At 38.2% G+C, this 27,248-nt stretch overlaps 1 protein-coding gene across 1 annotated transcript; it reads left to right on the top strand.

Moving 5' to 3' along the window:
- Positions 1 to 764: 764 nt before the first annotated feature.
- Positions 765 to 17,984, top strand: LOC139723143 (dipeptidyl peptidase 3-like). The gene is made up of 16 exons (XM_071634405.1): positions 765 to 1,359; positions 1,937 to 2,026; positions 2,687 to 2,824; positions 4,382 to 4,456; positions 5,050 to 5,149; positions 5,733 to 5,851; positions 6,963 to 7,093; positions 8,259 to 8,317; positions 9,117 to 9,311; positions 10,477 to 10,583; positions 12,446 to 12,601; positions 13,121 to 13,245; positions 14,025 to 14,145; positions 15,226 to 15,405; positions 16,468 to 16,633; positions 17,157 to 17,984. The coding sequence occupies exons 1-16, from the start codon at positions 850 to 852 to the stop codon at positions 17,300 to 17,302; spliced, it is 2,418 nt and encodes an 805-aa protein (XP_071490506.1). The 5' UTR covers positions 765 to 849; the 3' UTR covers positions 17,303 to 17,984.
- The last annotated feature ends 9,264 nt before the right edge of the window (positions 17,985 to 27,248 follow it).

Genomic DNA, 27,248 nt, shown 5'->3' with positions numbered 1-27,248 from the left:
CACTATCTATCTATCCATCTATCTATCTATCTATCTATCCATCTATCTATCTATCTATCTATCTATTTATCTATCTATATCTACTTATCTATCTATCCATCTATCTACCTATCTATCTATCAATTATCTCTTTCGCTCTCTTTCTCTAACACACGCACACACACACACACACACACACACACACACACACACACACACACATGTTGAATTACACGCTCCTCTTTTTTCAGGGGGCGGGATCAGATTTTCAGCTACTTGCTTTGGGGTCATCGTGTTCCGAGTAGAGTTTGATCAGGGAGGTGAGGCACCTCCCTGACCTCCCTGGTTTGATCAAGGAGGTCCTCAAAAACATGACCTCGGCGTGCCATGTGTATCTCTTGAGATCTCTTTGGTTGCATGATATAGAAAAGTTGATTTCTAAGTACACAAGTAGGTAATGCATGTAGCTCCTCTGCTCTGGATGGTTCAATTTTCGATCACTGTGTAGCGTCTGGGAGGACTGGTGGGAGTTGTTGTTGGTTGAATATTTCATCTTACATTTGGTAATTATATTATAAAGATCCACACTCAGACAATATTTTCAAAGTCCCCACCCCCTGGTACGTTACTGAGTATTCCACGGGCTCCTCCGATCACTGTACAGGACTATGACAGGTGCACAAAGCATTTACGCATGCGCACAACAGATTATACCTTTGCGTGTGCCTCTCTCGTTCGTCCATGCATAGTAACCATGCCATGTGACTGCCCTCTGAACTGGAAGCGCGTCAAATCCTAAAACTTTCATGTTTTATTTCATATACAATCGGCGCTGCTTCGAAAAATCTTAGGTGCAGTAGGCTTACACCTATGTCGGTATTTCCCAGAAACCTGTTTATACGACTGGAATTGACGTCAACTCTTCGACGCAGCAGTGTCACCCCGCAGGTCAAACGTCTCTTCAGCGGCTGCCGTTTGATCTCCAACGCCGATACTTCTGGCGAGCGCGAGTGTGACGGCGGTGTGAGACGTTGGTACAGCAGCTTCTGTAACACTTGTAGTAGATCTGACAGTAGTATCATCAAACGGAGCAAAAACTTTTACTACACGATGGCAAATTCCCAGTTTATTATTCCTAACGATGTTCCGTTCGTGAACCTGGCGTGCAAGACAGCATTCGAGGGTCTGACAAGCAAGGAGAAGAAATACGCCCATTTTATAGCCAAAGCTTCATGGAGCGGTGGTTTGGTTTGCCTCTTTCAAACAAGTCCCGAGTCTCCTCTCATATTTTTGCTTCTACAGAAAATCTTCAAAAGCCAACCCTTAGATCAGCTCAAGAACTCAGCACTTGGGAAGGGACTCACCGAAGATGAATTCCAGGTATGAATTTACCTAAAACAAACAATGATAATGAAATAATTCTCATAGATAAAGCTGCTATAATTTGACATTGTCTACCTGATAACCTTAACCTAAAATTCCCTTCTTGTTCTACAGTGTTTCTAGTAACACTTAGTCTAGTGTCCAGTTGCTGTACGTGCCATACTGTTGTGCATGTTGGAGGGTGTAAATGTATTCATCTGTGCATAACCAGTCTGACAGTTATCTCCTAGATCGGTAGATGCCTTGCGTTGGTTAACCTCAAGTCAAAGTTGCATGCTATTGAAGGTCAAATTATAGTAAAAATTTAATACTAAAAATAAAAATTGAAGACAGATTTTGACTACATGTATGGTGAAACATGCAGTTGTCATAGAGCATCTGTTTGTTTGCTTAGTTTTGTGCCTGTTTTTGTTTTTGCAGGGGAGGGGATTAGATTGTACTGCTCTTGGAGATATTTTATGACGTCATTTAGATTGCAGATGTCGCACCGCACCTTCAGAAAACTAGACTTTACGTAAAATTTGATCTGCGGTACCCAGTAGTTAATCTGATATTACTTTTGAATTCTACGCAGTCTTTCATGACCTATGCAGCTGCCTTCTACTCCAACATGGGGAACTACAAGTCTTTTGGAGACACCAAGTTCATTCCTGAGCTGGCTGAGGTAAGTTGGTTGTATTCCCAATCCATGTTGACCATATGATCCTCATGACATGGCATCAAGCTCTGTATTAGGGCATTCATGTCAATATTATGAACAGCTGAGTTGGAAATTCTGTACCGGTGCTCTAAAAGTTATTGAGCCAGATGTCTGGATGGAAAGGCATTGTTATACAAAGTTTGAGAAACATTAGTTTAGCACTGGCCTGGCCCGTGTTTTACTAGCCAGAAGGCACCAGAGTGAAATGACACTTACAGATGGTTAGCATCCTCCAAGTATCAAACTGGAGTACATTTTAAAGGATTGGAAAATCTTCTGTGAGTTTTAGGGAGCATCTGTTCATCAGATTTCCTGATGGTGAATGCTCATTAATATTCACCTACACTGCCACTATCTCCACTTTCATTTTTTAGTGCTCTGCCACTCCATGCCATGCTCTTGGAGTCCCTATCTCTTTATCTTTCTGTTAAAATGACAGTGCATTCTGAAGTTGTCTAAGCACCTCATTTTATTCATCTTGCCTTTTTCATGTATGGTTTGCTTAAAATTGCAAATTTGCACAGTATGTTATCAAATCAAATTAATGACAATTTTCCTTTCTGAATGTGATGAAAGCCAGTATGTATCGACCATCAAATATCATCATGTGTTTTTAACATGTAGGCTAGGTTTGAAGCAGTGGTCCAAGCCAGCAAGGCATACGAGGCCAATCCCAAGGGTGTACAGCAGCAGTGGGACCAAGTCAAGGCCGCTATGTACTCCCTGGAGAAGCGGGAGCAGCAACTTGGTCTCGGAGACGAGGTCAGTGGTCCACATGGAGCCCAAACTTGAATCTTTTTTTATTGCAGGTGATCCCATCACTGCAAGCCCTTTGTGGCTCTTATGGGACACCTCTTTCTTTCAATTTACTTCACTTCTCTCTTCTTGTTCTTTGTTTAATCTGATTTGTTATCGCTTTGTTATGATGACCTCTGTCATAACTCTATTGTGTAATACATCTGAATTGTGTTGCATTTTACCTTTTTCAATGGTATAAGTTGTAAATGTTGAAGCAATGAAGGAGAGCTTTATGCTCTCAGTCATATCATATAATTAACATAATAGCTTTCATAAGTAACCCTCCCCCAAATTATTTCCAAATGAAGATGATGGTTTGTATCAGAGCAGATGTATCATGTATCATGTCATAGCACAAGTTACATCATTCCAGGTAGCAGTTATACAGGAAAAATTTGAGTGGATTTTATTTTCTTTTTTTGTGAACACCCTTGGCATCTCCCAGTGGCCCTCAGACAGTCAAGGTTAACTTGTATAAGGCAAAAAAAAAAAAATTGTTGCATTGGCGTAACATGAGATTTTCAAATAGGGTCGGTCGGGCGGATTTTTTTTTTTTTTTTTTTTTTTTTTTGCTACCTGCATTTTACGTGTAAAACTCGTGCTCAGCTCAGTAAACAGTTACAACTGCTGCACCGAATGTGCTGTGTTCATCTATTCTACAAATCATTTATGAGGCCGATATTACTGGAATTATACCCCTTCACAGAATTTAAAGATGTTGAAATCCCTATCCTGAATGTTTTCACTTCATATTTTACTATTTTGACTTAGATAAGATAGATGCAAATTGACCCATATGTACGATCTTTTCATCGCACACGGCGATGTCTATTACAGTCCCACATATACAGATTCGTGTAAGTTCTCCACACAAGAAACCTATGGCAAAACTGTGCACAATACATCGCAGTCTGAATGCTACGTATACACTGAATAAATCTTGTTAGAGTACGTTTCCGTGTTGGAAACAGATGACGTACTGATCAAGGAAGGCTTATGCGAGGCGCTAGATCTCTCCCTCGTACATCCGATATCCCCAGAGCCGTTTCCACTTCTGGGTTTGTGCGATCGCGATCGCAATCAACAAGATATCTGATATCGATAGCAAAAAAAATAATAAAAAAACATGGGGTCGGCGGAATTTTTAGGGTCGGGCGGGTTTCGCCAATGCAACAATTTTTTTTTTTTGGCCTAATGCATGGATTTTATCTTCAAGGGACGAGGAATCCTGATTCATGACGCTCTTCTGAAAACATGTTATACTCGCACAAAAGCTCTGGTAGTGATGGTTACCCTTATAGGACCAAAACAGCAAATCTTATCTTTTGTTTTGTGGGTTTTTTTTTTCTGTTTGTAATAAAGCTATAGCCTGGATTAAAGTGAAAGGGAAGTTGTGAGTTTCTTTACCATTTTTTAAAGATGGTGATATTGGGTAGTCTTTGTGTCATATGAAGTGCAATTTGCAAAGCTCTTGCCTTCTGCTTTTATGTTGTTTTTATGTATTGCTCTTTATTTTTGCAGGGCGTGACGACTTACTTCTCTGACAACTGTACGCTAGAAGATGCTGAAATGGCGAAGAAGTTCATGACTGAGAAGGTTTGCTGACACTTGCAACATATTAAAATCTTGTTAAACCTGTAAGATCTGGATCTTTCAGTCACAGAACCTTTGGGTGGTAATAGCATATGGAAAAAGCTGAATCCAGGTTTTTCAATACAGTTAAATTTTGTTTTATGGTTTGCTATATGTGTGCAGTTCAAGTGTACATTTTCACTATGGATTGAATATCCCCCACCCCCTTGGATTCAAACTAAATGATTAATGCTTGTACATGTGATAATGTTTTATATTGTTGTATGATTATAAAAGCACAGGGTAACCGAGAAATGTCTAGGGTGTGGATAAAAGAATATACCTGGGTATGTCTTGAGTGATAGAGTATGCATGGCTTGAGAATAGTGTTTTCCCAATCAATAAAATCTCACCATAATGTCAAGAAGTGATATTGTCACCATAGGTGTAGATGAAAAATTCAGCCTTGTGCCAGAAGAAGTGGTGGAATGTGAATATGTTTCAAGATGTGAGGATCATAGAAGACCTTGACAGGACAAAGAGGAATATATGCATATATTTGTAATAAACACACACAGGTCACTTGTCTTTTATAATCACATCTTCCTAATTACCAGAACATCAGCGCATACAACACGAGACTAATGAAGACCCTGGATGACAACAAGAAAGTGACCTATGAGATCAGACTGGCTTCGTCGCTAGCCACTGCAGATGGTAAGAAGAAGGGTATGAAATCAGGCTTACCAGTATGTTATCTAACCAAATGTGAGAATTCTACGACTGATCTGGGTTGCCATTGCAAGGAAAACTTATATCTTGCTTATTGTAACATATATCTTGCTTTTTTGTTGAAAGGGGTGCCATTAGCACATATTGCTAATATTTTACATATGGTTTTGCTATGTGAAAGAAAAGATGCATACAAATAAGTGTGTTATTTTGCAATGTCTTTCTTTGAAGTTTAAAGTTTTTCTGTATCTTTCAGTCTAGCTCCTTTTTTTTTCATTCACTAAATTTATTATTTTAGTGTAGCTCAAGATAGATTCGTTTGGAATTGTTGTAAAAATGTCTGTGTACTCACAGACTATCTGACTACTGACAGTTTTGTGTAAAATTGTTCCATGTTTTAAGAAGAAAAATGTGATAAGATTGTGATCTACTAGAAAATACTGCTAATGGATAATGTGATGTGGTGCACACAATGAATTGCTTGGAATATACAGTGCAAAAGATTGATACTGTGTGTACCTCTATGGACATTCTTTTGTTTAACCTTCATGCCTTATACTCCCTCTAGGTGGTGATTGCGACATTGAATTTGGGTCATTTGACTTTGAGGGCGTGACCTTTAGCGTGACCCGTGGAGACTACGGACCGCTCATGGCAGGCGTGGTTGACAACCTCAGGAAAGCTGGGGTAAGACTATCATCAAATGTCGTAAATCTTGTTTCTTTTATTGGTATTTTGGATTTGTCTCTGCCAAATGAAATTAAAAAAAATCTTCTAAGCGAAGAACTATCATTGTGCTGATTGCCTATCAATCATTTAGGAACATATTTCGTCTTGCACACGGCAGATTGTCATTAACGTGCTTCCCTGCGCATGGCAGATTATTGCTAGGCTGTAGGAGTGTGCATAGGGTTAACAACATTCTGCCATGCACAGGAAAGTGCGTTAACAGCATTCTGCTGTGCGCACAACGATTTGTGTTCGTTGTTGTGTCTGTCCAATTTCTAGCAATACTGTAAAAGTGGAAGTTTTTGTGGTGTGGAAATTTCATGCATTTTGCACTATGTGAATCTCACCAAAAAAAAAAAAAAATCAAAGCATGCAAATTTTTTTTGCTTGTTGTATGTAATACTAGGTTATATTTTGATTCTGCGAGATTAAAAGCAAGCAATTCATCTTACTCGGCTAAGCCTGAAAAATCACTCACACAAACATTTTCACTTTTATAGCAGTTATGGCTGCAAGTGTCCTTAGCTGATCTTTCAGTCATTAAATGTTCACAAATCTGCAATAATCAGAGCCAGAGATGATGTCCAAGGCAGTGTAGGTTTAACTGTCTTCATAATAATTGGAATGATGTTGAAGCATATATGATTAAGATATTTTTATTTGCCATGTTTGGTGAATATTTGGCATGGGCTTGCTGTCAAAACTGCATTAGTTGTGGTATGCCTTACAAACTTCATCCCCCACGTTGTGGTGCATGTTGATGGGAAAGTCCTGCTTTTAGTCTGCTGAAGTTTGAAAAGACATACAAGACATTTGTGGTGGATAGATGGTGCATAAAAGAATTCAGTACATTTTATGCGACAAAGAACAGCAGATTGTATGTAGGCTTATTTGTTTTTCTTTTTAGGGGCGGAATGAAAGCTTGATTTAATACAGCAGTGCTTTTCATGATGGGCACTTCATGTCATTTCTAATCTTGTTTGTCTTGTGCAAGAAAAGAGAATATTTAGAGATTCCTGTGTCAGACTGGATGCGGTTTTACATGGCTGACACTCTCCATGTCTTGTAGGAATGGGCTGCCAATGAGAACGAGCGAGCCATGATGGAAAACTATGTGAAGAGCTTCAGCAATGGTTCCATCGATGCCCACAAGGAAGGCTCTAGATATTGGATCAAGGACAAGGGACCCATCGTTGAAACGTAAGAAGGGAGGATGGGTGGAATGAAGCCTTTTGCTGAAGTTCTCCTCTTCTGGAATATTAACCTTCTTGGCTCTTCAGTAAACATATCTTTGTTACTGAGCGGCGTAATTCTGTTTAAAGATAATATAAAGTTTTGGTACCTCAAAAGTTTCCCTTAGTTTCCTTGTCTTAGTTTGTGTTTCAGGTTAAAGTACCTTTCATATAACTAACACTGTGAGACTTACTCGCCCCAAAGTGCTCTCATGTCTTAGTAATCATGCAATAATGGTTTCGTACGATACGTGTATATTGATTGTCAGAGACTCCAACCCCAAGCACCTTTTGATCTGGAGATTCTCCCGCCTGAAACCCCTAGCAAACAGGAGACACAAGTTTATGTGTGCAAAGCGCGAAGTTCATAGGGTTATAGATGCTCTCTGGTGCTATCTAAGGCTTATTTTTGCAACATACGATAGCAATAAGTAAGAAATCCTTTCCAACGGGAGACATTGAGCCAGGGCGGGAGAAATTAAATCTCAAACGGGAGAACGGGAGATTTTGCAAAAATGGGTTTTCGGCGGGAGATCTCCCATCGAAAATTGGAGAGTTGGAGTCTCTGGATTGTCGCGGTACCGAGTAAAACTAACGGCTCGTTCGAGTTTTTCAGAGCCCGCTCTGCTCTGTCGCAAAACCATTATTGCATGATTACTAAGACATGAGAGCACTTTGGGGCGAGTAATTCTCACAGTGTTAGTTATATGAAAGGTACTTTAACCTGAAACACAAACTAAGACAAGGAAACTCAGGGAAACTTTTGAGGTACCAAAACTTTATATTATCTTTAAGAAGAAAGACGGCAGGGATGTTACTGCTACTACTTGATAGACGAGATCGAGTACACAATGCCATGCCAAATATTTCTGTCGATCATCAGTGTTTGAATGTCAGCTAATGCAGCTGTAGCGATGTTATATCCCCTTCTAATCAAGACATTAATGTAAAATGTGAAATACTGATGGGAAAATCACATCTTTTTCCCCCAAGAACATTCACTTGCTGATGACATTTTCAGAAGTTTATAAATATGAATAAGAGTAGAGTTTTGCATGTACGTATTTGTGCAGCTGTAAAGTTATAAAATGTTTCTGTAGTGTAAATTGGTTTTCTTCTGTTCTGTTTTCCAGGTACATCGGCTTCATTGAAAGCTACCGTGACCCCTTTGGCAGTCGTGGAGAATGGGAAGGTAAGATTAGAGATTGTAAAAAGAGAAGTAAGAAATGTTGGCCGGACCTTGTCTGCCACAAACCAGGGTTTTATGCTTGGGTGCATACAATTGGCATACTTATGAAAGCCAGTGTATTTTCAAACATTTCTTCAAACATTTCAGACATTGGTTCTCTTTGAAGAAACGATTGAGGTTAAATACTTGAATATGTGACGACCAAAATAAATGCAGGCATGCTTAAAGGGGCATTCCAGATGTTTTTCATAATTTTACATCATGAAGCACATAACTCAACAGCACCATGTATAGATTTGTGGAATTTATTGTGGTTCTTGAGCAGAGAAACAGTACTTTGAAAAATCTCAAACAAATTACACTGAACAGTGTTGATGACATAGGAGCCTCACATATTTCAGAAATGTAGCAGTGTAATTCCATTACAATACCACTTGCTTATTAAACAAGTTCACCTGTGTAGAATGTATGCATGCCATCTTCTTTTGTTCTGCTTCCTTGAGCCCCAGCTCATACATTCTTATGGTGAGGCTGCCATGTCATCATCCGTGTTCATTGCAATTTGTTGTAAATTTTGAAAACATTCTTATTCCTCAACCTAATCACTATGAATTCTGAAACTCGGTACTCGTTATAACTAATTTATAGTTGTTCAAATGTAAAAGTCTGAAAACCATCCGGAGGTCTCCTTTAAATGTATATAAGCCCTTTATCAGTAATAGTCTGCCAGTTGCAGGTACGCATCTCTTTCTCATACATTCTCCCAACATGAAGCTGAAAATTTCTCTCTCCTATTCGACAGGCTTTGTTGCCATGGTGAACAAGGAGATGAGTGCCAAGTTCGCCACGCTCGTCGCTAGTGCTGAGGAGCTCCTCCCCCAGCTACCATGGCCCAAGGAGTACGAGAAGGACAAGTTTCTGAGGCCAGATTTCACCTCACTCGACATCCTCAGTTACGCTTCCTCTGGAATTCCAGCAGGCATCAACATTCCAAACTGTAAGCAATATGCGATGTACTAGGATGTTACGGTGCATGCCATATATTTTTTATGAGCTTTTTCAGTTTTGCACATTTGACAAGTCGGATGCTATTCTCAAATTTAACAGCACGCGAAAATATTTGCTCTAATCCTAACATAGATGTGATGTGCACACATACATTTTTCTGTTCTTTTCTGTACTCAGTAATCGCGAATTTAACCACCCACAAAATTGTTGGAAAATCCTGATTCGCAAAAAGTAAGACTTACTAGATATATGGTGTATATAGTGACAGCTGCTGATAGCAGAAACTGTATTCTTTTGCTAAAAGTTATTTTTCAACTCGGTATGATACAACTAAACATGAATATAGGCCGCAAATGCAGACACGCTTGTGTACATTTTGGAAAGCTGGTATACCAAATTCTTGTCTAAGTTGACACTACAGGAGCCTGGTATACCAGGTCTCACTGGAAGGAATAGGTTACCATGGCAAGTGAAATAGAGCATTATCTACCAGTAGGGGGTGTTTCATAAAGCTGTTCTTAAAGTTACGAACGACTTAAGAACGACTGGTGATCAGTTCTGATGTGCTATACTTATCAGAATTTCAATTATTCAGCACAAGAACTGAACACCAGCCGTTCTTAAGTCGTTCGGAACTTTAAGAACAGCTTTATGAAACACCCCTCAGGTACATGAATTCGAATAGTATATGTTTGAATTGGTCTGCAATGAAGTTTATGATTAAAATCTAGTTGAGAAGAAGTTTTTTACAGTCATGAATCAATTTATCTCACAATTGTGTAGCTCACAGTCGAAGATTGTCAGGGTATTTATCCTTTGTTCTGCTTACCTTTTGATGTAAATTTATGGTAACGTACATCCAAAGTAGGAGTATAAAGGAATATGCTTAGGGACCTTTTGGCATAAAGCTTAAATGTACTACTGACACTTTCTTTTGAGGAATAATGTTACCAGTGTGCAATGTATTTGTATGTTAAATTTGTATGTAAATATTCCATTTCTTTAGTATTTCGTTTTCTCCCTTGATGAGTGATCAGATTGAAAGTCTGTTACTTGTGGGATTTTGTTTCTGTGTGTGTGTGTGTTTCCCAAGATATGGAAATGTATGGTCAATTTTTTGTTCTCCTGCTGTGATGTTGTTATATTGTTGGCAGATGATGACATCAGACAGGATGATGGATACAAGAATGTGTCGCTAGGCAACGTGTTGTCTGCTTACGGCAAGGAGGAGAAAGTCACCTTCCTCACTGATGAAGACAAGGTACTTGAAAATCATTTCTGGAGGAGACTTCTTACTCTTACCCAAGTATCAGTTGTTGACCAGTGTTTCCTGCCTAATGCATTGAGTGAACTGCAGCAAATCATAAAGAAAAAGTTTTAAAGTATGAACTCTTTATTGTGCAGATTTTTTTATATGTTTGTATTTTGTAAAATGGAGGAAGATAATCCTGTTCCCACAAAAATGACTCAAAATAGTTTACACATTAAGTGAATAAGGTAGGAACCGGCAGATGCAAGTAAATACCATGTACATGGTATATTTGCAGGATTTTTATCCCTGCCAAGGAGGTTATTTTTTTGTCAGCGTTTGTTTGTTTTTCTGTTTGTAAAATGACTCCAAAATTTCTGAACAAATTTGGATGAAACTTACAGGAAAAGTTAATGATGAGACAGGTAGCAGATGATTAAATTTTGGTAGTGATCTGGGAATTTGTATGAATTTCTAAAAGATTTTTTGTCTTTTGGCAAATAGGGTCAATAACTTGGGAGTTCAAGCTGCGCATATTTGAGGTTTGCATATGCGCACTAAGGCGCGTGCTCTGCTCAAGGCGCCGCGCAGCACAAGGCCTTTAAGAGGTAAGGCTTCTTATCATTAGAAAATTGGGTAATTTAATTATGCACATATGGGTGGAAATGAGCCGTTTTGCAGAGGTCCGTGCTCTCTCGTTGCTTTTCTAGTTATTTTTGTGAAATTGGCAATCGATATTTATGAAATCAACAAGGGGAGAAAATATCACATCCCGTAAAGCAAATGTGTTATATTCTGTCTCCAAATTTAGGGATCACTCATGTTTCTCTCAAAATATGGTAATCTTTTTCATTTTGTCCTTGTGAATTTTTTATCAAGAATTCAACCACTCGCAAAATTGTCTGGATGTCCCGATTTCTAAAATGTGATAATAGAGATCTATGTGGTGTATACAGAATACTCATACTCTTTCATTTGTATTCCCATTGCAGGGCTCGACACTAGTTTTTTCTGTGGTGGCCCATTCTGGCCACTGAAAAATTCTTTGAATTTGAAATTTCGGTGGCTCGAAAAAGAAATGTGGTGGCCCAAAATGAAAATGGAAAGAAAAAGAATCTTTTTCAATATAAGCTGCCAAAACAGGCCACCAAAAGATAGCTACCTTGGAAGTTTGGTGGCCCAACATCAATTGTCAGTGGTCCGTGGCCACCAGGCCTCTGCTTATGTTGAATCCTGCCTTCAGTCTTAAAGGCATAATTTACCATTTGCATATGAAAAAAACAAGCATTAGTGCTTCAAAATAGTTTAAAATGTGAGTTAGTGATAGAAACAACGAATGTAAAAATTTGAATTAGTATAATCAAAGTTAAATGTGAACGGTAGTTATAATAAAACTGTTCCCAGACTAAACCGTCTACAGATATGGTTTATTGAGAAAAATAGGGATATCTTATATCTCAGGTTTTTATTGCAAAATTCTTATATGGCAGGATGTTTTGGGATATAACTGACCTACGCATATGCGTCAAATGTGATATCTAGAACAATTTTTTTTAAATAACTACTCCCAAAGGTAAACTGGACCTTTAACTTGTGTGAACTATGTGATTGAATGGACCATAGAAGATTTGCATATGCCTACCTTATCAGAAATAATTCTCAAGTATCTTTAATGTTCTGCTCTGCATATTGCACAATGGCACACTGCATGTTGCCCATTTTTGTTTCATATTTGTGTACAATGATCTTCATATTTATGCGAGAAGGCACGATCACAAAATGAATTCTGTCCTATGTAGTGTTTCTGTTTGCAAATTTTTTGTAGTGCCATAAATATTTCATCAGTGATGGTTTTGCTGCTCCCTCTGGTACAGGAGTACTACAAGAAACTGAAGGGACCATCCTTTGAAGTGCAGGTTGGGTTGCATGAGTTGCTCGGACATGGGAGCGGCAAACTCTTCAAGGAAGACGACAAGGGCAACTTCAACTTTGACCGTGACACAGTCAGACACACGGAAACTGGTGAAAAGGTATACCTCTCATTAAGCGTTTCCCATCCCCAGAAAGCTTTTCATTCCTGCATCTTTCATATATTTGTCCCATCATCATTGTGTGAAATTATTTCTTCAATAAGTTATGATTGATTGATGTTACTGCATTACTTTGATTTGACAATTTGATGTTGCATTGGCAAACACTATCAATGAGGAAAGTGTGTCACATTTGTTCTTTTGGCAATACAAACCTTTTTTTTTTTTAGGTATTAAATCACGGCAGATTTTAGGCAGGAATATCATGATCAAATCATGTTGGTACATAATCATTATTGTAATTCAAAAGATTGTCGTGATCTCATATGTCCAAATCAGTGCTTGCATTTGTGAGTATTGGAAAATTTGATAAATTTTACTAACTCTGTTTAAGTTTTGTGAGCCCCAGTGATTATCCGTATCAAAATCAACCATTTTCAACACCGTGTAGCAGTTTTCTCTCGAGACGAGGTATAATAACTAAAACTATACTACATTGCAAACACTTTTGAATCCTAGATATCAACATGGTACAAGCACGGAGAGGTGTGGGATTCCAAATTTCCAGTGATTGCGTCCCCGTACGAGGAGTGTCGTGCAGAGTGTGTTGGTCTTTATCTGTGTATCTCCAGAGATGCACTCAAGTAAGTATTGATTGGATTGAATTGAATTAAATAAAAGTTTTATTGTCATCTTGTCCGTCACAACCAAGTGGTTGAATTGCACAGAGAATTTGCATAATTTCTAGTAAGACTGATATATACAGAATGATAGTTACAAAAATACAGAATATATGATATTAAGATCAAGTTTTAAATCATTGATGTTCATGCTTATGTACAGTATAACAACTTCTTTATATGTAATCAATACACAGATAGTTATACACACAGTAACTGATAAGTAACTATTTTTTAACAGGGCATGATAGAGGATAGTGCTTATGTTTTGGCCGAAGTGCTTGAGATTGAAGTATAGCTGTTTTAACGTTTACCATTTGGAGTGATTCACAGGTAAATGTTATGCCAGTGAATGCAAATGTGATTTTAGGTTGGACTTGTTGAGTTCATGAGAGAAAAAGGGAAATAATTTAGTAGCAAATCACTAGAAATGCACTTTCGCTCTTGGTTTATGTGTGAAAAATTGAGACAAATTGTGAATGGGTAATTGTCCATAGATAAGAAATATATATAACTTGAGAGACCTGCTTTGTTCTTGAATGTCCATGAAACATCCTCTGTCAGCAGCATTTGGGTTATGTGATGTAAAGATGCAAATATTCTGGGTGACATGAATGATCATTTCTCTGCCAAAATAGTTAACTTCATTTGTTTGATAAAGACACTTTTAAGTGAATAACCCTCAAAATAGACATCTGTGAACTAATATCTTGTGTTTAATAATCATGCCTGGGTGCATGTAGAATCTTTGGCCACGAGGGTCAGATGGCCGATGACATCATCTACGTCAACTGGCTGAACATGGTGCGGGCTGGTATCCTGGGTCTGGAGTTCTACACACCGGAGACCAAGACTTGGAGACAAGTGAGTCTCTCTGGAATGGATTATATATTTGGTTCTCTGTGTAATGATGTACTTGAGACCTGGGTCCTGTTTCATATATGACTTGTTATCAGTATCAACTGCCACATTTCAATGACAAATTTGCTCTCATCCAATCAAATGCAAGGATTTCAGTAGCTTATAACAACTATTGTAACTTGTTATTGACAACAGGTTTTATGAAACAGGGCCCTGGACCCTTGTGTGATAGGACATAGGGCGGTGATTTGGCTCAGTTGGTAGCGTGTCTGCCTCCAGATCCAAGGATGCTGGGTTTGATTACCAAGTCTCACTGAGCGATATTGCGTGTAAGCATTCCATCCCCCTCTAGTAAGAGGCAAAAACACGCTGTCACTTGGATAGGACATTAAACGGAGGTTCCTTGTGTGAGTTGGCTGTAACTCACACATTCATTCATTCATTCATCGAAAAGAGAAGAGCGCTAACCTGGTCAAGTGGCCCACCTGCATACCCACACAAGATAATAGGGGAATGATGCGGACCCCTGGTAGTTCACCCCAGGTGACTAGCAATAGTCAGCAAATGGTATCAACCAGGAATATTGTGCCATATACTTAAATGAATGATTGCACATGCAATTGATCATAAAATAGATTTCAATTGTAACTCAGTGGCTAGTTGTTTAATGGACAAACTGGATGGAATGTACTGATAAAAGGGTTTTTGTTCACTTCTAGATGTTAAAAAAATAGTTCCTTCTAACCAGGCACTTTGCTTGAAGCTTGTCCAAAATGTCAACGGCATGTGCACACTTACTTGATTCCGGTCATGAACTTATCTCTTGTGTTTAATAATTATGCGTGGGTGCTTCCAGAATCTTTGGCCACGAGGCCACGAGACTTGCGCAAAATATTAACGGCATGTGTACACTTAACTTGATTCCAGTCGTGAAAATAATGAAAACAAATTAGACTTGCTAAATATCTAGTGTATACAGTCACAGGATGTAGATTTGTAAAAACTTGCCTTTGTTGTTTTCAAGGGCTGTATAAACCCCCAGTTTTTTTTCCCCCCATGGTTGTGCTGTGTCCCCACATGTAGGCTCACATGCAGGCTCGATACGTCATCCTACGAGTGCTGCTGGAGGCCGGGGAGGGTCTGGTCAAGGTGACCAGGACCACTGGAGAGGATGGGAAGGACGATGTGGTGATTCAGATTGACCGCACCAAGATTGAGACGGTCGGCAAGGAGGCCATCGGTACTTTCCTGAGGAAATTGCAGGTATGTAATATGTCGTAGTGAAGCAAATTCACTGTGACAATAAACCATTATAAGGGAATCATTTTTTTCTCTCTCTCCCCCTCAAGTATTATTATGAGCTCCCTCACTGAAACATATGATTAGTATTCAGGTTGGATAATGATACTGTGTGATCTTTTTCTATTACCATTGTATTTTGTATTTTGTTTATGTCATTAAAAAGAAAGTCAATGTAATCACAGCACTACATCGGGGAAAATATATGAGTGATAGTGGACAAGAATTAAGATAGTTACTAATGCAATGTTCAAAGAACTACTTCTGACTTACCAGTGTCTCCAGTTAATGGTTTCAGAATATCTCAGCAAATCCATGGTAAAGTTTAAATTTTCCCACAATCTCGGCTCAAGACATCTTCCATTGTCCTGTTGTTCAGACCAAGTTTTATGGAGAGCAATCTTTCGCTCACGCTGCTCCTTAACTTTGGAATCCTATCCCATCTTCTTTGAAGGACTCATCCACAACTCCCAAGTTTATAACAGTCCTGAAAATATATTTATCAAAAAAGCATTTTGAATGACTTACATTTGCATTTAATAGCATCTTTCTGTCCTGTTTTCCCTCACCAAAGTGCATTGAGATGTACATTACAGCAGTGATATGTGCTATAAAGCGTTGTATTATTATTATTATTATTGCTATTGATTTTAAAATTTAATTAATAAGTTGTCCTGTAATGAGCCTTTGTGTATTTTCTCTATTTGTAAGTTTAGTCACATGATCATGACATCACTTGTGTACCAATTCCTTGTTTGCATTTGCATTTAAAGTGATCAAATTATGATTTATGTCAAATTTGTATGAAAGGAATTAGATATGAAATACTAGAGATACTTTGAGCAGAGTCACTCAAGATTTAGAATGCAATTGTCAATACCAAAATGGTAGTTTGTACAATGTTTTTCTTCCAAAACTTCCACTTCTTTCTTTCTGTCATGTGGCACTCAATGTCTTCGCAAAATTGTCCCTCTTAGAAATTAGTGTCATTTACGATAATTTTTTCTTGTTTCTTTTGCAACATAGGTCTACAAGTCCCTTGGAGACTTTGAGACAGGCAAGGCCTTCTTCAATGGCTACAGTGTCGTCGACGACAGCACGCCAGAGAAGTTCCTGTCCCTGCGTCAGGTGGTTCTTGATCGGAAGCAGCCCCGCAGGATCTTTGTGCAGTGCAATACCTTTGTCGGATCAGGTTAGTCTTTGACCTCCAGAATTTTTAACACTTGGCAGTTTTCTCAGTCTTCTGTAAAGTGTTGACATTGGGCTGATTAGCATGGTAAATGGTGTTGGTCACTATGAAATGGACATTCTTAAGATCTACTGCATGGTTACATGGAATAATGTTATTTATGCAAATTTTTGGAAACAGACACCTACCAGAACTAAGGTACACTGTTACTGTTTCTTGTACCATATTCACAGTATCCATGTCACCCTGAGTTGTTGTTCATTTTTTAAAGCACTCCATGTTTATTATTTATTTATTATGTTTATTTATTCATTCATTATATTCTTTATTTGCATTACAATAATTCCATGATCTGACAAGATTCAAAACATGTATATGCTGCAGCAAGAATGAATTGTATATGTGCATTATATTCATCAACAGCTTTCCAACATACCTGTGGATTTTTGATGTTCATGTTGTGAGAGGTAGTTTTAAATTGTGCTGCTGTGCATTTCTGATATATATCGCCCTCTCATTGTGACAGATGGAGAGGTTGTCCTTACCGAGTATGACCAGTCCGCTACAGGCGTCGTCCAGTCTTTCGTCGAGAGGTTTCCAGACGAGGAAGTCGAGAGAGCCATCAGGGCATTGTGGGAAAAGGACAGGGCGCACTTCCCATCCATTCAGTAAAGATCAAATCGTGGAAGACATGAGAATGTTCATTCGCTACCAAGTAGTATGGCAATCAGATTGTCTTTTGTCAGCCATGATATTTGCAGGTCAGAAAACTGTATGATGTTAAGTTCACTTTGGTAGCACCCGATAGGAAGCAGCCATATCAAGCTACGTAAAGGGGAGCTTTCCCTAAATATACACGTAGATTGAGTGAATGTGGCAATATTAGTAGAGCACATCAGTGAAATTCGATAAAAATCTGACAATCCGTTTGAAATTTATGACTGTTTAAAGTTTTGTTGCTGCCATTGCTGGATCACAAGACTACAACAGTTTGGGACGTGGTGCATGGACAACGATATTAAGAAAATTCCACAAAATGTCACTTTTTATGTAAAGCACACATCCCTTGACTTGTTACTGACAAATGTGAAGGGTAATATAATTCCCCTTCTTTTCTGAAAGAAGTATGTCAAATGCTTTGTCATCATGCAAGAAAAATGAAAACATTTCGAATTCTCTTTATATTCTCCAACGCGACATCACAGATTGTTGTATTCTTCTCATCCAGCAATAGTGCCACCAGTACTTTAAAACTCGTGAACTTTTGAACTAATCGTCAAATTTTCCTCTATCTTCACTAACGTATTCTACTAATATTGCTGCATTTACTGAATTCACTTGCATATTTTGGTTTCATTCTCCTTTAAAAATTTGTGACCCTATATAATTGAGCAGCCTTCTGCCTAGCAGTCTGTTTAGTTTGGTATAGTGAAGGTGGTTTCACAGTGTTGTACCATCGTGTAATCTTTTGAGTCGATAGGAAAGTAAGCAAAATATATTTTGCTAATTCTTAAAGTCGCAGATGAAAAAATCTGCATAAGATATTATTTGAATACATTACAAACTTCACTATACTTCTTCATTTATCAAGATGAAATATTGGATTACATTAAAAGACACAGTCAGTAGCACGGGGAGACATGGGTGGCCCAGATTGAATCCATCTTCATTTGCTGTGCACCGAGGTACATTCGAAAGCCATGAAAAGCGCCCGTCAGTGAATATGTGCATTGAAGCGTACGCCCATCAGTAACAGTCAACTCCAGCCGAGATTCTGCGGCTGTTTATGTACTCACATAGAGACCAGTAATAAAGCTGTACACAATTCATCATGGGATTCTCGAATATATCCGAGCTGAGCCAGCTCTACCACTCCATGGTATGCCCATGATGCTGGGTCTTCAATTGCAACAGTTTTCATGGCAAGACTTGTGTGGAAATAGTAGTAAGATGCCACAGGTCAAGTACCCTGTATAATGTCATATGATATGCCTCTGTGAGGAGTGATTGGTTTCATGAGGAATGCAAGATCAAACAGATGTGTTGTTGTCCTGACAAGCCCTAGGAGAACATAGTTAGATTTTTGTTTGTTGTTTGTTTATTCGTTCATCCAAAGAAATGTCCACTCCAATGCAAGGTATTGTAAGACTTAAGGAAAGTTGTGAGACTAAGGATCATGTTTTGTGTACCTTTCATTCACGTTGTGGTTATTCTTTTATTTTGTGTTTGAATATACTGAAATTTCCTCCCTACGTGCATTATAACAGCGGTTTATTTTGCTGGGAGAATCGTTATTAGGAGATGTGGATCAGCGTGTGTAAACAGAGTAATGTTTCCAGAAATTTAAAACATATTTCATCATTGTCTTTGAGTAGTATTCTAGCCATGAAGGTGTGATTCCAGAACTCAAGACATGGATAAAGTTTGTAACAAACCTGAGTTTGTGGTTTCAGAATTGTGTTTTAAATTCTTCGAGGTAGAACCTGTTTTGCATCTAATAATTGTCTAGTTTTGAGGAGCTATTTAACCAAGGAACACCATGCATTTACATGGATAGTACAGTAAGTTCTGCGTACCCATAAGATCTTAGTGCGTACTGCTATGCACTCTTGTTTTTGTTGTTGTTTTTCCATAAATCACCTTTTTGTAGATTCTAGATATAGTAAAAATGAATATCATTTCTTCAGTATTCAACTTCCATGTTTTAATCACATTTGAATCACTAATATCTAATCTGTCTGAAAGTGTGTGCCATAGAGGCTTATATTTTCTTGGTTGATCATTAAGTGATTTGTCCTATGCCCATCACAATAAATCTTCATATAAGTTTTCTGACATTTAATGAAAAAGGTAGATTATAACATGTAGTGCCAACCCTTGAAATATTTTGCAGCAGAATCTGTCACTTTAGTTTCAAGAACTTGGTTTGGTTTGCATTTATTGGAGGAGGATGAAATTGTTACAAGAATAGAGTATTATGCACTCCAGTAATTACGATTGCTCTCTGCACAGACTTATCCAAAGAGACAGACAAAAAATATTCAGACTCAGAAACTAGGAACATAACAATGAACTTTCTGATCCCTTGATGCACTTCGATGGACTTTTTGAGGAAAGTTGTGAACTTTTCAATTCAAGTTTCATTCTACCTCAAAACTTCCAAAAGAGTTAATCACAAGTGCACATAATTATATGGCAAAGTTTGCAATGAACAGAATTAGTGATGTTGATTATTTTAGTTTTACCCAGGTACTCTTTTATTTCTTCCTCAGTAGAATGTGAGTTTGTTTTTGTCATTTGTAGAATTAATGGCATATTGGTTGTAAATTTTATTGTCACTGAAAAACTCCTATTTAAAGAGGAGTAGCTTTTTGTGCCTCCTTTGGTTAAGATATATTCTGCATTTGAGTGATTGTACACTTGACTTAAAGGGAGGATATTGTTTTGGTTTAGATGGGGCTTCAGAATCCCAACTTTTTCGTGTGAAATAATGAGAAACCTCTTCTGAAATATGGAAGAACATACAATTCTAAGGGAAATTCAAAGTTTGTTGGATGAAAAGTGGTTTTGAAATGGCCAAAATATCCAAAACAAAGCAACCCCAATAAAAGGTGGGACCCACCTTTTGTAAGGATCGCTTTGTTTCACTTTGTTTTTGGATATCTCAGCCATTTCAAAACCGATTTCCATCAAATAAGCTTTGAATTCCTCTTAGAATTGTGTGTTCTATTCCATGAGTGGTTTCTAATTATCTCGCAAAAAGTTAAAAGCTGAATCCCCTTCTCAACCAAAACGATACAAGAAGGATGGTACATGTGGACATTATTGCGAGATGAAAGTGAAAGGAAAAAAAAAGTTGATTATCATTAAAATCTCTCTCGAGTATGAATGGAAAACTCCCCTTTCACTGTGTCCCTGTTTCTGCTGGCGATTTGCCATTTCCGTGTCGGGATGTTGTGTGAATCCGGCTTTGCCTGGTGCCTTACTCTTAATCTCTTTTGGGGATTAATTCTGTCTGGTCATGAGTCACGATTGGGTGTGTCGATGCGTGTGGTTTTGACACTGTGGAGTTTAAAGCCAATGCATGGTGCGATTATGAAACCAGAGCCTCAATTACATACGTCTAAAAATTTCCTATTGGAGTCTTGGTACATGTAAATGTGAAGCACATGTTTGTTATTCTGAAAAGAATCAAACAGCAAAGGTTTAAAAGGAGTGATGTTCATGTATCTGTAACCAGGCATACAAGTTTATATACCTGATAGTACTCCCTGGAGTGCAGATGTGTTTTATACCATACTCCCAGATCTTTAAACAAAACCTTTCCCTTCCAACCTCTTCTTTTGCTGATTCCACCCTTTTTTATCCATTTTTTTTCAAAAGAAATGTTCATGTGAAAATCATGTACTAGCTGGTATCAAATTTCAGTTTAGCTTTTATATAATTTCTAATTTTCTGTATGTTTCTAAACTGGCTGGGAGTGATAAACTGCAATTTTAGTGAAGCAACCGAAGGGGGCTGGGTGGAGCGGATACTCTCTTGGAATTTTGTTTTATCCGTATTTAACAGAAGAATCTTGTCACTCAATGTCATTGCATCATAGCTTAATGGATGGTCAGTGGCGGATCCAGAGGGGGGTGCAAGAGGCGCACGCCCCCCTTTATTTATCATTAAAAACAAAGAAATAAAAAGAAAAAAATGAAATGAAACCCGGAAGTGGCACCAGAAATATTAGTTGCCCCCCCCCCCCCCCCCCCTTTACAGAATTCCTGGATCCACCCCTGATGGTTATACCATTTTTTTTTCCAAACTCTTCAGCAATGATGTATTAGCATTATTTCATTTGTATGCAGTCTGTGAGCGGGTCATGTAGAATATTTCTTCTCTCTCTCGTTTTGTTGAATGTATAAGGCCCAAGAACTGTGATGTACCAAGAGAGTATGACTTGCAGGAGGACATGGTCTTTTGTCACAGTTTAACACATGCCACACATACAAATCATGGTGCCATGTAGGTTACTGGTTGTAAAATGTACCTCGTAACAATGTTGACCTGAACCTCTCGCCATCTGCAGACTGGGTTATCTACCTTTGACTCGGTACAAAGGAGCAGGAAGCCAATGTGTGGTGAAAACAAATCCCCTTTGGTAATCTATTGTCTCCACATGCAGGATTGGGGCTTTGGAAGCAACAAATTAAAAAAAAACTGATGACAGGCATATTGCAGAGCGTCAGCTGTATGTTGTGGAGTGACTCGTTCAAAAGAAGTATGTTGTGATGTATTATTCATGTGTTCTTTGGTGCATTCTTTGGAAAATTCTAAGAATAAGAGGTTCCTGCTTTGCTCCACCCATTTCTGTTGGATTGTGCAATCATGACCAGCATGCATTTTCCCCAGTTGCCTTAGAAGTTAACATTTATATTGTTTATACATGTACCAGCACACACACACACGCGCGCACACACACATGCATGCACACACACACATACGCACGTACACGCACACACCCTAGGGTGCTCCCTTTGCAATGAACATGTTTGATGAAATTTTGTTGCAACGAAGAAATTCAGTCCCAAATCCATTATCTTCATATACCTTTGTACACTTTATATGTTGATGTGTAAATAATGTAAGAACTGCCAGTCTTGCGGACTTTGTTATAATGGGAGTCGCCTGTATCTCCCTCTTTCTATCTATCTATAAGCAGAGACTCCAATCCCAAGCACCTTCTGATCGGGAGATTCTCCCGCCTGAAACCCCTAGCAAACGGGCGACTCCAATTTGATGTGCGCAAAGCGCACACCACAAGTGCAAAACGCGAAGTTAATTGCAGCCAGGGTCCAGGGCCCGCTTAAAGGGCCCTGGAAGCTCATTTCTAGATGCTCTCTCGTGCTATATAAGGCTTATATTTCAACATACAATGATATTAAAGTAAGAAATCATTTCAAGCGGGAGACACATAGCCAGGACGGGAGAAATCAAATCTCAAGCGGGAAAATGGGAGATTTTGCAAAAATGGCAGGAGATCTCCCGTCGAAAACTGGAGAGTTGGAGTCTCTGTATAAGTATATTCACAGACACTTCCATGACTAAACTGAAGGAGGTCACCAACCTTGTTTGAGAAAAATGGACCCAAATTGATTGTTTAACCACCTAATTGTTACAGTGTCATGCTATAAGGTAATTTTTCCCCTCTCTCTAGCTTTATCATGTGCGCCTGTCCTTGGTTGACACCCAATACAATATCCCCGTGTGCAATTACATGCTGCACTCCCTAATCTAGTAATGACACACAGTATAGCTCTGACAGTTGGTGGTTCCCCATGCCTGCCAAAGGGGCTTGTGTATATGACACATATCAATATTACCTACTTCAGACATACTTGGAACAACTTGGCACAAACTGGTGCACTTTTCCAGATAATAACCCTTCCCAACTTTCTTCCTAACACCCATTCCCCTTGCCTGGTGGGGGAAAAAAATGGGGGCGGGGTGGGGGAGGATAATCACTCCCAAGTCCTTCAGGGTATTGGGTGGGATTACAGACAGGAAGAGATTTGGATGGCCATAGATTGTACTATTGCTCATTCTCAAAATCTGCATCGCCAAATTTGGCTTCGATCCACAACTCGTGAATGACGCAATCATTGACAGAGAACATGGGACTGTTGTTGTAAACCCCCAAGGACAAAACCAAGGGGGAAAAAAATAAGTGGCAAAATCCCCTGAAAACATATAAAGGAAATACGTATATTGACCATGGCAGTAATATTTTTCATGATGTGACCAGGTGAGATCACACTGTTGATTTGTTATTGTTGTTGCCGTCTTCTAATGTAAATAAAGACAAGTCCATTCTAGTTTCATATTCTTATTAACAAAAAATGGAGAGAAAAAAAAACGGGATAATTCATAAAGAAGCATCTTGTATCTCTCCATACAGGCAACTACATCACGACAGACACAAAATATTTCCCTCACAAAAGTGCATTTTCTGAAGTGGTTTTCATTTCATATTTACTCACTGCTAGCATATTTACACATTAAATTCACAATTTGCAAGACTATTCAAGCTCCACGCTGACAGCATAATCTAAAAATCCTCCCTATTTCAGATCTGAGGAGTGATGAATCTACTTTTCCTGCTCTGAGAAAAGATAACGAGCCCTTGAATAACTGACTGCCACAAGAGGAATAATGTGAACACACACATTCAGTATACATAATGTACAAATAATGCACATTACAGAGGGTGTTACCAAGAAAAATCCACTCAGTAGTAACTTACAAACAGTCAGAAACCATGTAGGTAAAGTTAATCCGAGTGTGTTTTGGACTGTTCCAAAATTATACAGGGTGGATAATATTTACAAATGCCCAACTAAGTAATGTGCATTATTTGTTCTATAAAATGGTAACATGAGTTGAATTCAGTGGCAGCCACTTTCACAAGATTCCCAGCTCCAGGCTAACTGAAAGGCATACAAAAACAATTGCAATGCATTTACAAATGTTGTATGAAACACAGGCAATGCAGCTGAGAGCAGATGAGTGATAGTTTGCACCAGTCATTAGTATACGAAAGCCCAATGAAAAGTAAATTTGGGTCTTTATGCAAAAAAGGCTGGTCACATGAAAGCTTTCAGCAATCATGAGACTAGGATACATATGTTATAACACACATTAATACTCTCTTTTAAACACCCTCTGCAGGTACAATGTAGAATTTCTGTGTCCTACAGGTGTGATTCTGTAGGAGTAAGCTTTGCCAAAATAAAAATGCAGAATTAAAAGATTCAGCTTTAATGTGTAACAGCAAGTCATAGATACATGCACTGTGCTGTATACGCCATATATTTAGCAAGTCTAAATTTTCGCAAATTAGGACTTCGCGACATTTTCGCAAATTAGGACTTCGCGACATTTTTGCAAGTGGTTAAATTCGCGATCATGGATTACCAGTATTGAACTATGCGTGTATGTTGCATTCATGTAGAATGAGAGTCGTTATTTTCTCATGTTTTTAAATTCGCGAATAGCACCCAACTCACGAAATTCGCAAAAAATAAAAACCTCGCAAAATATTTGGCGCATACAATAAGTTCTAACATGAAGAATAAAAAAAACTCTGAATTCTTTTCAGACCCAAGTGATACTCAAGTCACTTCGCTTTACATACAGTATGTCTACAACAGTGCTCTAAATCATAAGAAGAACAGTGACATTTTACTCCATAACACAGCAACAATGTGACCTCTGCTATGCATTAAACAAACCAATATAAAGTAGCTCCATGATTACATATCAATATTTTGGTACCTTCTGATTGCTCTTTCAGTCAATTGAACTAGCCCAATTGGTTGCAAACTGAATCGAACATGTATCATTGGAAATTCACTCATTTTACCATAACAGAATCCTTGGACCTTAAATATCAGAGTAACATTGATTTCAAACTTACATACAGGTACATGTACATTGAATATACCAGTCTCCCAACTTATCCTAATTCAAACTGTAACTCGGATAAAAACTGAAATTTTATACCCCTTTTCCTAAACTGACATTAACCACACATACAATTATGTAACTGATATTGAAGGAAGAATCAACATGATGACCCTTTAATCACTGGACCAATCCTACTTTCTATGGAAATAAATATGCAAGGGTATATCCTGTTTTAGCGACCAGTTTTGTGATAACTTACACTATAGTTTCACTGCTTATGATCACACATGTATGCAGTTTCAGTTCACTACATTTACAGTGTATGTGTTAACAAGCTACACGACATATAGTCAATGTTAACGACAACTAGGAAACAGCGGGTACAATCTAGTTGAGTCTATCGAAAATACATTTAAACCCTGAGCAAAGCAAACAAAATCATATGGATAAAAATTCCACAAGAAAAGAGAAAAATAAACACATCTGGAAATAAATCCTAATGAGCGTTGCAAGCAGCATCACTATATTCCTTTCTAAAAACCTTTCTCCTGTGGTGCATTTACAGTACAATGCATGTCAGAGTGTTCATTATGGCTTACATATATTCAAACATTTTTCTGTGTTATCAAAGTACTTTAATTACTTAAATTACTTCAGGCATACAGTAATGCACATTTAACCGGTATTCTTAAATTTGTTAATACAGTCAACCTTGCTTTAGTCGACCTTGCATATTGTCGCTGGGGTGACAAGACCTTGTATCTGCAATTTGGTGAAAATGACTTTTCTGGGTTAAAGGGTGTGTACAGTTCTGGTCGAGGTGAAAATTTAGCCTTTAACATTTTGCAAGATATTCAGAAACCACTCTATGAGATGCCAAAGAGCATGCAATTCTAAGGGGTATCAAAAGTTTATTTGATGAAAATCGGTTTTGAAATGGCTGAGATAACCAAAAACAAGGTGAAACAAAGAGATCCTAATAAAATGCCTTTTATTATTATCACTTTTTTGGATATCTCAGCCATTTGAAAACCAATTTTCATCAAATTCCTAAATGCTGAATCCTTCCTAAAATTACATGGTTTTTCATATTTCATATGAGGTTTCTCATTATCTCACTTAGGAATGTTCAAAACATGAATCCCCACCTCAACCAGTACTGTACAGTCCCTTTAATGGTCAGATAATCAGTTAAGTGATGTCCTGTCCAAATACTAGATGTCTTACCCCAAAAATGAAGCCACTGCGGCATGTCAAAGGCATGTCTATCCCATTGGATACAGTACTTTGGCCGCCATGTTTTTTGGCTCTCCTGAACATTTGACATTTTGTAGATACTTTGTACAGTACGAGGTCTTGTCGCCCCAGCGACGATATGTATGTCAAATAATCGTCTAAGTCGAAGGTCTTTTCAAGTTCGCTTCTCTTCATAGTCTATTGATTTTAATCCCTTAAAGTCAATTTTTCTCGAAGTTGAAGCTATTTCTTCAGCCCAAATAGATTCAATTTTGTAGGCAAAGGTTGACTGTATACATTTACAAATCGCTGCAGTAATTATATTTGGGCCAACTGAATAGATGATCTTAATGATAATGGGGGGGGGGGGAGAAGAAGGAAATTTTTCATATTCTGGCTGAAATACAAAATGTAGATGTGAATTCATTTCTGCCATTCAAACAATTGTTCACTATTATCAAATCCATATCTATTTTTTTTTTTCATGACAGAAGAGTAATAAAGTGTAGAATTCTGCCAAGAACATTTATGCTTAATAAAAATTTGTGCAGTTTTATCTGGGTCATAGCACATAAATATTGCACATAATTATAATGTACATGTACATACAATGTATGTGTCAGAGAAGGGCTTATTGCTGGGATGTACTGTTATTTCAGAGTAGAGAAAGGTCCCTGCTGAACAACCTGAGTAGTAAAAATGGCATCATCACCATTCAATCTTGGTCTGCAGACTACGAAATGGAGATGAGAATGAAATGGAATGAATGATCGTATTGTGTCCCAGTCCAACTTCAAGTTTTCCACAGCAGCAAGCGATTGTGATGAAGTCTGAGGCCATTGGTGGATTCCTTCTGTTCTATCAGAATTCCACCAGCAGATAAGACTGCACATCTACTATACATGTACAAGGAATACAAATCTATAAAAAA

This window comes from Diadema antillarum, unplaced genomic scaffold, assembly GCF_040938485.1.
Source record: "Diadema antillarum isolate AM-2024a unplaced genomic scaffold, OU_Dant_1.0 scf00000182, whole genome shotgun sequence".
Taxonomy (NCBI): domain Eukaryota; kingdom Metazoa; phylum Echinodermata; class Echinoidea; order Diadematoida; family Diadematidae; genus Diadema; species Diadema antillarum.
Note: the sequence above shows the minus strand (reverse complement) of the source record. Positions and strands in the feature narration are given on the sequence as shown.

What these genes read in the sequence shown, in the direction of transcription:
- LOC139723143 (XM_071634405.1), top strand. Translation starts at nt 850, where the DNA reads ATGTCGGTATTTCCCAGAAACCTGTTTATACGACTGGAATTGACGTCA. An exon ending in ACACGGAAACTGGTGAAAAG is followed by an intron (nt 12,602 to 13,120) that starts GTATACCTCTCA and finishes TTTGAATCCTAG; the next exon opens with ATATCAACATGGTACAAGCA. An exon ending in CAATACCTTTGTCGGATCAG is followed by an intron (nt 16,634 to 17,156) that starts GTTAGTCTTTGA and finishes TCATTGTGACAG; the next exon opens with ATGGAGAGGTTGTCCTTACC.